Raw genomic sequence first — 13,232 nt, 5'->3', positions numbered from 1 at the left:
AGAAGACTCTCCCCGCATACCTGAACTCTAATGTGGGGAGACTCCATCACTAGCAGATCCCTCTTCCCCATCCCACATGACATTCATGCTGTGTACATGAAACCCACAAACCCCTCACACATACTGCATACAAATAACACATAACGCGTGCACACACTACATACAATATAGGGCATGTGCACACTGTACTCAGAGCACGCAAAACCTGTACCCTGCTTTCGAGGCCACAGCCCACATGCACACACCTCCCGCATAAACGTGTCATGTGCACGCACAAGAGCAACACACAGGATGGGACACTAGGACACCACTCCCACCTGCTCTCATTGACAGCCTACATGCAAGCCAGGTGCACATGCGTGCACACACAGAAGCCACCCCCTCCCCATGCAGCCGCCGCCTACCCTCCCTGCAACCGGCGAGGAAGGAGCTTGCGGTGACCGGCGGCTCCTGCGGGGCTGGGACTGGGGCTGCACCCCCACCACCTGGCACGATGCTGCGGATTATTAGTTCCTGGTAATTTAGTGCCCTTGTACAGAGTCGATTTGTGCCTTTCATTCCTAATTGATCTAGTGGCTGTTTAAATGGCAGCAGGCATCTGCTGAGAGTAGGAAGGTCCATAAGGCGCAATAATTCATAACACCGTCTGGAATTTGCCTTTCATGTCCCTCAGCTAAACCACTGCAGGGCTCTGCTTAAATTACAGCCACTGAGGCTTTCTTTGGTATTCCACTCAGGGCAAAGAGAATCTTGCATTAAACTGGGATCAGGTTAGATTAGACTATAATATGCTGGGTATTAGTGGCTGCAAATGAAGACTTACACTGGAGTTTAACCCCTTCACCTGGTTTTCTCTTTGTCTTCAGCCAGATGGGTCAGGGAATCCATTGTTTGCCCTACCAGCTTCCTCCAGGAGCTGAATGGATCTTCTAGCCACGGGGGGGGGGGGGGGGCGGCCCATGCACCATTCCCAGATGTTGACCCTTTATCCTCCCTAGACTGTAACCTAGGCTGCAGCCTGGGGGGGGGGGGTGTGCAGCTGTTTATGCAACAGTTCCTAAAACAAGGGTCAGGAGACGGTGTCCAGGGGCAGGCTGCAGAGTGCCCAGCAGGTGTGGGGCTGAGTATGGATGGAACTGAGCACCTTCTGTCTTCTTGCCCAGAATTATTAGCATCCCAGCATGGGACAGGCTGCTAGGGGTTCCCCATCTACATACAAACTCTGTGTAGGCTGGATGGTCAGTCTTCCTCTTGCTGTGTTTATAGAGTACAGGAAGGGAAAAAGCATGATCTGTTTTCCTTTTCAGGGCTTACTGTATTCCCCATTATGCTAGCCACTAGCCAAACGTGGCTATTTACATTAAGATTGGTTACAATTCAATAAATTTAAAATTCAGTGTTGCAGGCACCACACTCATATTTCAAGTGTTCGTTGGTCTCCTATAGTTAGTGGCTACCATATTGGACGGAGGAGATCATAGAACATTTCCATCCCTGCAGAAAGTTCTATCAGACCATGCTGACTAGAACACGCCTGTTGGTAGAGGCCTGGGAGCTATGCCCAACACACAAACTTCCTCCTCGCCCAGACAACAGGGCTTAATCAGAAAGAATAGAGCTGGATTGTGTGGTCCCAAGGAACTGAGGAGAGTCCATGGGCAAACGTTCTTTTGGAATCGCAGTGGAAGGGAATGAGGGTGCCAATCCAGGGTCAACAATCTGTGCAAACCCAGGCACCCATGCTGGATGCTAAGACCTCACTGTTCATGTCCTGCAGAAAAATAAGAATGATGTGTGCTTTTATGTGCAAATAGACACACACATATCATAGACAATGGATATTTCTTGGGATCCACATACCTCTTCCAGAATCTGGACACACAGTGAAGAGTAAGGCGAGCTTGGCTCTTGCCCTCATCTGGCTTACAGTCTAGTGAGGAAGGCAGACAATAAAACAAAGAGCTCAGAGAGCCATCAGCATAGGTTAGGGGCGGGGGAGCGACTCGGTGATATCTTCCAGACTTGGTGATATCTATGTGAGGACCCCTAAAGCCTGTCAGGCACTGAAGTAGGCACTCTGGCTTACATAATGCATCCTGGAACGACGCCTACACGCTCACACATGCTCACACTCATGCTGTCTTCATTTGCTGATTCATCATCTGCCACCAAATATCTAGTAAGTGCCTGCAGTGAGCATGCAGGGCAAGGTCCTAAGGATACAGTGATCCTTAACACAGGGACAATCTTGGAAGAGAACAGCAATGCCGTTAATTGTTGAGTCACGGTTGTGCTAAGTGTGCACTGATAAAAAGGGGCAGGGAGACGTCGTACGTGTAACTGGGATGTGTGACCTAAATTGAGTCAGCCAGTAGACGAAGGACAGATAGAGACACCCACACACCACATGTGGACGCGTATTCAAGCTCACACACACCCACCTGTGTACACTGGCGAACACACAGGTGTGCATGTCCACTGCCCTCAGCTGGTGCCAGACGGCCAGCAAGTCTGTGACTAACCACTACTGCTCATGTCCAGGACTTTTCTGGATACTTCCTACATGTCCTTCCCGGGTTGACCTTGAACCAGAAATGGGCACTTATTTCTGTGAAGGCTTATACCCCTCCTCTCTCACCCAATATCCACGCAGCTTATCCGACCTAAGAGAAGAGTTAGGCACCTAGTCAGGTGCGGGGGGCGGAATAGAGTCCTCTAAGGCCTCCAGGAACAGGAAGACTGGATCCTCCATGCCAGGGCATGAGGGGGCTGGCATCCAGGCTGGCGTGGGGACCAGGGATGGTCTCAAGAAGTAGGACCTTGGGAGAATAAGTGACGGGAGTGCGGGAAAGGGGCCCTGGTGGCTTCTGAGCACAGCCAACAGCAGGTCTCTGTGTGTGCGCATGTGTGAGCTCTTGATATCCCCGCAGGCACCCTCTTTTCCCGCTCCTGACGCTGCTGTTTGAGAAATGTGAACAGGCCACCCAGGGCTCAGAGTGCATCACCTCCGCCAGCTTTGATGTGGACATCGAGAATTTTGTCCACCAGCAGGAGCAGGAGCACAAACCCTTCTTCAGCGATGACCCAGAACTGGACAATCTGGTAAAGACCCTCCAACCCCCACCCTGGCTAGGGTCTTCCCACCCTCTGATCCTTCCACAAGCCCTAGAAATGATCCTTTTATTCATTCCATTCATTCAACAGAAAATGTGGGGTGCCCACTCTGGGGCAGGCCCTAGATGCACCCATTCTAGCAGTTGAGAACCATTGCTGATTCCTTAAACGAAGAGTTGCATGCTTAGGTTTTGCTGCCAGTGGCCTTCTGTTCTCTCCTCATTGCTGCACCTGCATTCCACCACCCTGCCCCCCACCCTTGCAGTGCAGACAGGAAGGAAGGAGGGTCGTTGGAGCTAAAAGGTCTGAGTAGCTGTTCTGAGGAGTCCTGGCTTGTTAATAAATATGTCTTGGGCTGTCCAGGGAGGAGTTGACGGCTGGTGTGCTACAGTGTGGAGAGTGAGGGTGACAGGCATAGTCAAACACATCAATAGAGGAAAAGACCCGGAGACACAGTCATGTTGAGAAGGCTGATAGAGGTCCTGTCCAACTGAGGCATGTAGACCAGGCTCCTAAACCCATTTATCATCCAGATCATCACTACAGGGTTTTTTAAATATATATTCCTGGGCATTGTGATTCAGTACGTTTGATGGGACCTGTGATTCTATGTTTTTAAGTTTCCCAGGCAACTGCAATCATCAATAAGATTTGGTAACCACTGCCGTAGGTGACATCTCAAATTCTCTCCTAGCCCTGGGAGTTCTGCTGAGGGAGTAAGAGAGAAACAGAGCAGCTGCTCTGTTCATTCATCAGATAGATATCCCGGAATGAGTCATTATTAACCACAATTCCTGATTTTTCTGTGGGTGGATTACCTAGACCATGCACGGTCAATTTGGAAACTACAAAGCTCTCCTCCGTGAATTGATTATAGGGCTGGCCTCTCGTAGCCAGAGTTTAGCTAATACCCGCTCCCAAAAGGAAAACAGAACTAGAAAAGCAAAGGTGGCACCAAAAACAAAGGAAGAGAACATCCGCACACGCGCACCTGCCCACGCACGCGCATGCGCTTGCGCATTCAGCGCGCCTTCGGGCCGGACTCAGGGACTTCCGTGTTATTCCGCGCTGTGAGTTACCCGCGCCGCTGCTGTTTGCGGGAGCTGGACATGCTGTTCTATGGAGTCCCCGAGAGCTGCCAGGAGAGGCCAGCCTGGCCTGGAGGTTGGTGAGGTGTGAGAGTGGGGCTGGCGGTTCGGGAGAGGGGGGCACTTGCCGAGGGGAGCACGTGCGGGCCGTCAGGCCTGTTAGCGCGGGTACCTGAGGGCCGCGGGTCCGCTCTGCTCAGCCGGCCCTCTGTCTCCGCTGGCTGGGCTGGAGCAGCCCCACTGTCCCAGGAGCCCAGCCCCCTGACTGTCCTGTTCCCTGCAGGCTGCTCCGGCCCCACCCTAGCCAGCGGGTCAGCTCGGAACCAACGCTGTGAAGCAGGTCTTGGGAATTTAGGCCCGCAGCAGCCACGGGGCTAGGAGACGAGGCAGCTATTTCTGGGGGAGCTGGAACGGGCCTGGCAGGGCCACGAGCCACTCTTATCCCGTGACACAAAAAGAAGCTGAGGCCGAAGTCGGTGGAAAATACCTCAAATTAGGCTGAGTGATGGAAAGGAACTGAACCCTTTTTAAGAAGCAGGAGTCCTGGGGCAAAAAAACTCACACACCTTGCCAGGGGAAGCTCTCACAGGCACAACTGAGAGCAGCCTCCTTTTCTAGGATAACCTGGAATTTACCAAAAAGGGGCTGCAGCTCTGTGCTTTCCCCTTGCTAACACTACCTGGGTCTCTTGGGTTTTGGTTCCCTCAAAGAATCCGATCTCTTGATGTCGCCCAGCAGAACTCGGTTAACGTGTCTGCCCCTTGCACACCTAACCTGGCGCTGTGGATACAGCAACGGCTGCCCCAGGGACCCCAGACCCCTGGTGTCCCCTGGTCTTCTATCCCAGGTGATCAGGCTGGGAACGGTCCTGTGGGCAGAACAGCCTCAGACACCGCATCCGCCCAGGTGGACCTGATTTACTTGGGTGTTAGCCACTGTCAGTGGCTGGTCAGGTGTTTGAATAGAGAGTTGAAGGAGCTCTTGGAGAGGGAGGACCCGAGCCTGGCTTCACGGCTTAGCCTGTGTGCGACTATAATGATTTAATTCCTTTGAAGCTCGGTTTCCTCGTCTGTAGAGCTAATACACCTCTCTCATGTCATGGCAATAAAAAAAAAAAAAAAAATTAACAAGATGGCATGTGGAACCAAATGTCCTTTACAAATGCGTGGCATCCGGAAGGTTAATCTCAAATGCAGTATCGCTAAGGTAAGGAGATCCACCTTCCGGGCGTCTCCTCCTGGCCATCAAGAAGACGGTGGGGCGGAGACCTTGCAACTTCATTTGGGGAGTCGAGCAGTGCCCTTTGCCACCCCATTTGTAGTCCTGCGTGGGGAGGGGGCGGCTGGAGAGGCCAACCACGGGAGTCATGATTAGAACAAGAATCATGTAGCCAGCACAGCCGAGATGCACATAATTAGAAATTAGAAAAAGGTCAGATCGCATCATTATCAGCTCAATCAGCTGCTGAGTGCCACAGCCAGTTAATTTGGCATCTGTATTTTTTACAACCCCGCACACGTAGCCCAACGGACTGTAACTCTTTATCCGGACAGATATACTGCGCAGCGGAGCAGGGACATAAAATGAGAGACCCCAAGCAAATGAGCTGAGATAATTGAGAGATTTATTTTTTATATATATGTGTGTCAGGGCGGCTTTCCTTTGCCCTTGAATATTGACTTTCACAGATGGGATTGTCAGAAGGATGTGGGGGTCCCCCAAAACTTTGTCCCTCCCCGGGCCCTCAGGTCACACTCTGATCCTGCTTTCTCCCGAGCTCAGAGAGCCCATAGGCCCCAGGCCAGCTGTTAGGACGTACATTCTCCCCACCTCCAGCTGCCTGTCCTCCATTCCTCCAAGCAAACTGGCTTGCTGAGCGATCCCTTCGCCTGCTCCCAGCAGTGGTCTCCCAGACAAGTTCCCATGGGAACGTCTGATTGCGCTCTCCCAGAGCTACCCAAAGATCAGAGGGGTTCCCAGATCGTAGGCTTCTAAGGGAACTTCCCTCTCCTGGCTATCCAGCTGCTCGCACAGCACTGATGCCCAGAGAGAAACTTAAGAGTCACAAAATGCTAAGGGAAAACACAACTGAGAGAAGACTGTCCAGCCCATGCAACTCCCCATTTTACAGATGGGGACACTGAAGTCCAGAGAAGGGAAATGAGTCATTTAGGACCAGAACCCAGGTCTGCTGGCTCCCAATACCCTGCTCCTTCCAAGGTCTCCCCACCTCTCTTCTTCCTGGGGACAGTAAAGCCCTCATTTATAAATGCCACCAGCATCTGCACACCCCTACCTCCCCACCCCCCACCTCTCTCTGCCACCCACTCTCATCCCCTGCCACCCACTCTCCGACCTTCTCTACCTCCCCATTTCAGAACTATGGGGTTGGCTTCTCACCCCTGTGGTGGCTAAGCCAGCATGCCCCCACTGAGCTCCCTTGGGATCCTCTCTGCCCCCCAAGTCCCTACACCCAACCAGGCCCATTTCTCATCTGGCCCACTGATCCCCTGCTTGGACCCAGCAGCCTCTGACTGGCAGTTGGTAAAGTTTGTAAAATTTGCAAGTTCCCCAAACCCCTTTGAAAGGTAAAAGCTTTTTGTTTTATAAAATCTGATTTACAGGCCCCCAGTGTAGTGCCGAGGTTTTATATATTATGCAAGATTTCAAACCGAGGCTGTTAAACGTAAGGTTTCAGTTTCATGCATGGAATTTTTTTATGTGTAAATTTTTTAACATTTATGGGGCACGTTTTAATGAGACTCTGGTGTGGCTCGAGGGACAGATTATGGCTGCCTGACCGCAAACCAGCTCCAAAATGGGCCCATTCTAAAAAGGCAGGGCCAGAGGCTGGAGGCTGTAAATAAGGAGGCACATGAAGGAGCCGGGCCAGAGCTCTGGGTCCACAGAGACCTCAGGAAGCCCCGATTAGAGTCGTTCACTTCAGCCTGCCGCCCAACTCTCGCCACCTACATAGGAGCAGAGAATCTTACCAACACCAAGATAGGGAGTGCTAGTGAGACTAATCAAAGCTAGTTGTGATTAACATTTATAGAGCACTTACTAGGTGCTATTGTAAACACCTTACCTGTATTACCTTATTTAATCTTGTCTTCAAACCCACAAGGTATGTGTGTATTATTATCCCCACATTAAAACGAGGAGATTGAGATGCAAGGTGAACTCAGTTCAAGATCACACTGCCAGTCCCAAGGCAGGCGTGCAAGACAGATACTGTGCAGGTCTCGAACTCCAACTCCCCCACTCTTAAGCAGCCATGCTGACCTATAGCCACTGTTCTCCTAGAGCTTTCTATGTGCCTAGTCTTGGTTTTAGTCCTTTCTAGCTGCATCTCATCTAATCCTCAGTACAATGCGGAGGGAGTCACTACTATTATCCCATTTTACAGGAAAAATGGGGAAAGTAAAGTACAGTGATGAAGTAAATTGTCCAGTGTTTCTCAGTCGGTGGAAGACCCAAGACTCAGCTTCCAAAACCCATTGTTCTCCAGCACATTTCTCTATGTAATTCTCATGACAGCCCCACGAGGTAGTTCTTGTCATCCCCATTTTACAAAGGAGAAGATCAAGGAGTGAGAGTCCTACTGCCAACAAGTTACAGAGTTGGGATTTGCACTAAGTGGGTCTAACTCCCAAAGCCCACCTGCCTCTTCCTTCTGAACCACTTGCTGCTCCAAATTCTGAGGACATTGGAGGCAAAGTGCCACGTTATTGACTTAAAAGTCATTGAACTTGTCATGCATGATGGCTCGCATCACCATTTTATCCCCCTGTTTTCTGGCAGTTCTCCCATCCCTGGTCTTCACCTTTCTCCCACGTCCCATTCCTTGTTCCAGGGACCCCGCACTTCCAACTGCTCAGATCCAGCTGGCCGGTTCGGGAACAATTCCTGGTTTGATTTTAGCTTTGGCTGCCCTAATGACCCACAGGAAATATCTGAGCACTTTAAGGAATGCAAGTTTAGAAACTCTCTTGTTTGTAAGTGAGGGAGAGTAATTCCAACTTCCCAACTTGTCAAGGGAGGAGGAGGTGAAAAGAACTTGCCCCCCAACTTGCTGCATGGAATTAGGTCACCTGAGTCCCCATGGTTGTGAGATTCAAATGAGGTAATGATGAAAAAAGCATTTTGCAAATCATAAAGTGGTGTATATATATGTGTGTGTGTTGTGTGTGTGTATGTGTGTGTTTTGGAAGGCAAGGATTTATGACTATGAAGGGCAAAAGCCACAACCCTACAGAAAGCCACTTTTTAGAAAGGAACTTGGGGTAGTGGGATGGGGGAGAGTGTTGACATAAAGAAAAAGCATTTATCAAATAGCTACTATGTGCCCAGAACATTTGCATACATCATTTTATTCAATTTTCATACCCACTCTACAGGGTAGGTATTATCATCCTCAATTTTACAGATAGAGTTAAACCGGTCATCCAAAATCAGCAGGCAGGCAATAATAGATTTGGGACATCCCACCGTGCGACTTCATAGCCCACAAGATGCCCCAGTCCTTGTGTATTCTCCTGGGACCAGTGAGGAGCTAGTGTGCTGGGGGTGAGACTAAAATATAAGGTCATGTCTCATTTTGCTTTTTTTGAAGGGTACCTCTCAGTAGAAAAGGGCTGTTTCTTTATTTTGGAAGAGAAGGCAGAGAGAGAAGCTGGAGGTGAAGCAAGACTTAGGGGGAAAGATTGAGAACACATTCATCACGTTTGATGATGGTATTAAATTAAATGGAATTGTTATTGCTCTAGAAGATTTGAAATAACTTTTTATATGGCATTGATCACTTAGAAAAATAGTTTAATAAATCAGAGTTTTATTCTGATTTAGAAGCAAAAACCCAAAATTGCAAACACGTAGGATAGAGGATGATTTATTAAACGTAAATACAGGAGGAGAAACACCGGGAATGATTCTTTTTCTACTCGCTGAATATGGAAGAACAGTAAAAAAGCCAACAGGATATTAGAAATTATTAAAAGAGATTTAAAAAATTATATGGACTTGCTTCCCTCTGGTTTCTAAGATACTTTCACATCATTATTGCCTTTAGCCTTCATCAGCTCTTAAAAGCAAGCGATGATCGTTATCCCCATTTTCCAAATGAGGAAGTTGAGGCTCACAGAACTCGTGGCCCAGTAACACCCAATTTTGTAAACAATAGGCCTGGATTCAGGGTGTCTGACAACAACCCCCACAGATGTGCTGCTCTGCCTACCAGCCACCCCACTAATGGTACGGCCCATCTTTGTCTCTAATATTGAATAGGTCCTCCATATTCATTGCCTCGGAATACCATTATGATTTGCTCTCCCTTCTTAAATCTTTAAACCAAGCCTATTATCCCATAAAAAAGTCATCCTTCAACCGTGCTTTGTTAGACCAAAGAGTAGGTCCGCTTTTGACCACTGGGTGCCAGATCTGGTGTAAGCTCCTTGTGTGTTTCATTTGAACAAAACCATTCTACGTATATTTTACTCTGTCTTTTTGTCTTACGTGTTGGTACTTTCCGATTCTTTTTTAATAAGTACTTATCGGCTATGTTTTAGAAAATAAATGAGTAGATATGTACACCTTTCTTTGCGGTGGATGCTTGTATGTAGATTTAAAACCAAACGAGTAAATGAAATTTTGATTAAAAAAAGAATAGTCCAGTAAAGGAGAGCTCGGAGACTGAAGAAAAGAAGAAATGGAAGAAGAGAAGGGAAGGGAAAGGAAAGGAGGAAAAGGAGGGAGGAAAGGGAAAAAGAAGAAAGGTTTAAGGACTTAGGATGATTTTTGTCTGGAGAACACAAAGCCAGTTGGACAATTTTTTCAAGTCAGATGCCTTGTCCCCTGTATTGCATAGAGTGAGACTCCATATTTGTGTCGAATGGATAATATTAAATTAAGGCAGGTTGTATTGATGGAGGCATTAGGGGTTCTAGGTGCCTGCAGAACCCTGGGTAAGTGCTTCAGACTGAGGCAGGAGAGATCCTGGTATATGTGAGAAAGAACTTCTCAATCAGCAGGCTGAGAGAAATAGAGGTGACCTGAAGTGAAGGCTCTCACTGGGAGCGCCTCAGACAAGAGCAGCCATGTATCCTAGAGAGTTTGGTCTGTCTCTCACCTAGACGCCAGCCCAGATCATCTCCCAGGGCCCCTCCCAGCCCCGTCAGTGAACTGAGGGCATAAGTCCTGATGATGTTCAGGCAAGCAGAAAATGGAAAGCACCTGATATTCCAACCCTCTCTTTTTACCCAGGAGGAGGCAGACATCTACATTGGTGAAGTACTCTGACTCCTGTAGGCTAGGCCAGGAGTGAGAGATGAGGAACCAGAGCAGCTGAATGAGGGAACATTACCAGGCAGGACTCTGGAAATCCTAAACTTTAATGTCCCCAACGCTATTTGGTCTTCCTTGAACCCTATACTTCCCATCATTGGGCCACTCCTCCTGCCCCCAAATCCTGTACCCTTCAGACTGTTTTTCTCCATCTACACAAATCCACAGAGCGCGTCTTGGGAGCAACATAGGCCATGTGGCTTCATATCCTAGTGTTATCACTTACCAGCCATGTGGCTCTAAACACAGAAAACTTAATATCTCTGGGCTTCGTTTTCTTCAACTATAAAATATGGGCAATCATGGTGCCTCCTTGCAGAGGTGGTTGTGTGGTATAAATAGGAGAAGGCATGTGGTAGTTTTAACACAGTGTCTGAGATATAGTAAGAATAAGACAGGTTTGGGTATTGTTATCAAGCAATCAATGAGCATTTATTAAATGCTTTTGTATGGTGCTAATTATTCTGAAAGACATAAACCAAGATATCCATGGCCAAAATCAAGTAGAAAATTGAGAGCAAATGTTCCTTCAGTACCAAATTAGCCATTCTAAAGTCACGAGTCTCTTCTTTGCATGGGAGAGCACAGTCTCTTTTGATCTCAGCCCCATGGAGGGAGCACTCGCTTAGGATAAGTTCCTAGGATTGAGCCCTGCATGAAGACACAAAATTGTTGGTCACTGTCTTTGAGAGACACTTAGTCTAATTCAGTACTCCAAGAGCCCTTAGTTAGGCACTATTCCTGCCCATCATGCAATCTAAAAGCTAACCCAGGGACTACTCAGTCGTTCCCCACTAGAAATGTCTATGAAGCTCAGAGAGGAGCATGGCACCAGTGTCCAGTCATGTGGTTCTGCTCACACCTGACCATCAAAATTCTCTGGGAGAGATTCCCTGCCTTGATTCCTAAGCATCAAGATGCTAGTCAACAGCTGGGAGGGTAGGATTAAACAGAGACTCCCTAGATACTGCTTAAGTCAACACCAGTGGGTCTCCAATGGCAACAGGCCCCACCCTTTCTTCCATTTTTCATTTCGATGTAATTACAGATTCACATGCAGTTCTAGGAACTAATACAAAGAAGTTCTGATTCCCTTCTTGCATAACTGCGTACAGTTTCACAACCAGGAAATTGACAGTGATACAATCCACAGATCTGATTCAGATGACACCTTTTTACATGCACTCCTGTGCGTGGTTAGCCTTGTGCCTTTGTATCACAGATACAGATTCATGTAAACTCTGACAGTCAAGAGAGAGAACACTTCCTCCCTCCCTCTGCCAGTTCCTCCCTCCCTCCCCCACTGCACCCTGGGGCCACCACCAATCTGTTCTTCATCTCCATAATGTTGTCATTTCAAGAATGTCGGATAAATGGCATCATACAGTAGGTAACCTTTTGAGACTGGCTTTTTTTTTTTTTTCTCACCATAATTATTCCTTTGAAATCCATCCAAGTTGCTGAGTGTATCAGTAGTTTGTTCCTTTTTGTTGCTAACTAGTAGTCCATGACATGGACCTACCACAGTGTCTTCATCCATTCACCTGTTGAAGTTTATTTTGGTTGTTGCCAGTTTGGGGCTGTTAAAACAGGCTGCTTTGAACATTCACAAACTGTTTTTGTGTGAACATATATTTTCTTTCCCTGGGATAACTGCAGGGTGTAGGATAAGCATACATGTAGTTTTGTTTCAAAAACACCTGTTACACTGTTTTCCAGAGTGGCTGAACCATTTTTCACATCCCCCAGTAATGTACGAGTGATCCAGTGTCCGGTTCTTGGCCATGGTGTTATCTCTATTTTTTATTTTAACCATTCTGATAGGTGTGTAAGTGATATCTCTTTGTGGTTTTAATTTGCATTTCCCTGATGGCTAATGACGATGAACATCTTCTCATGTGCTTACTTGCCATCTGTGTTTCTTCAGTGAAATGTCTGATGTTGTCTTTTTCCCCTGTTCTAACTGGGTTGCTTGCTCTTTTACTGTTTAGTTCTGAGAGCTCTTTATATATTCTTGAAAGAAGTCCTTTGTCAGATATATGGTTTGCAAGTATTTTCTTCCAATCTATAGTTTGCCTTCTCATCTTCTTCGCAAGATCTTCTGAAGAGCAAACTTTTTAAATATTGATGAGTTCTAATCTATCAGTTTTTCCTTTTCTGGGTCAAGTTTGCGTGGTCAAGTCTAAGACCTCTTTACTCACTCCTAGGAACTCATGATTTTCTCCTGCATTTTTATTTTAAAAGTTTTATAGTTTTTTTTTTTTTTAAGGTTTTATTCATTTATATAAGAGAGAGAGAGAGCACGCGTGCTGTCAGAGGGAGAAGCAGACTCCCAGTGGAGCTGGGAGCCCGATGCGGGACTCGATCCCGAGACTCCGGGACCATGACCTGAGCCGAAGGCAGTTGCCCAACCAACTGAGCCACCCAGGCGCCCTAAAAGTTTTATAGTTTTATCTTACATTTAGGTCTTTGGTCCAATTGAGTTAATTTTTATATAAAATGTGAGACTTAAATCAAGGTTTTTGTTTTGTTTTGTTTTGTTTTGTTTTAACTTGTGAATGTCCACTTGGTCTAGAATCATTTGAACCACGCTTTTTTTGAAAGGCAACTTGGCAGTATTTATCATGAGCCAAAAGAATGCCCATACTTTTTTTCCTGTTGCTTCTGGGAATTCACTCTGAGGAAATA

At 47.4% G+C, this 13,232-nt stretch overlaps 1 protein-coding gene across 1 annotated transcript in view; it reads left to right on the top strand.

Moving 5' to 3' along the window:
• Nucleotides 1–13,232, top strand: part of LOC111153807 (PBX/knotted 1 homeobox 2) — a 254,837-nt gene that overhangs the window by 209,099 nt on the left and 32,506 nt on the right. Inside the window, exon 6 of the mRNA XM_022513052.1 lies at nucleotides 2,931–3,102. Within this exon, the coding sequence (XP_022368760.1) occupies nucleotides 2,931–3,102 (172 nt within the window). The remainder of the gene's footprint in view (nucleotides 1–2,930; nucleotides 3,103–13,232) is intronic.

This window comes from Enhydra lutris, unplaced genomic scaffold, assembly GCF_002288905.1.
Source record: "Enhydra lutris kenyoni isolate GAN:26980312 unplaced genomic scaffold, ASM228890v2 scaffoldscaffold34, whole genome shotgun sequence".
NCBI lineage: Eukaryota > Metazoa > Chordata > Mammalia > Carnivora > Mustelidae > Enhydra > Enhydra lutris.
The sequence above is the reverse complement of the archived record's forward strand: the minus strand, read 5'-3'. Positions and strand labels throughout refer to the sequence as shown.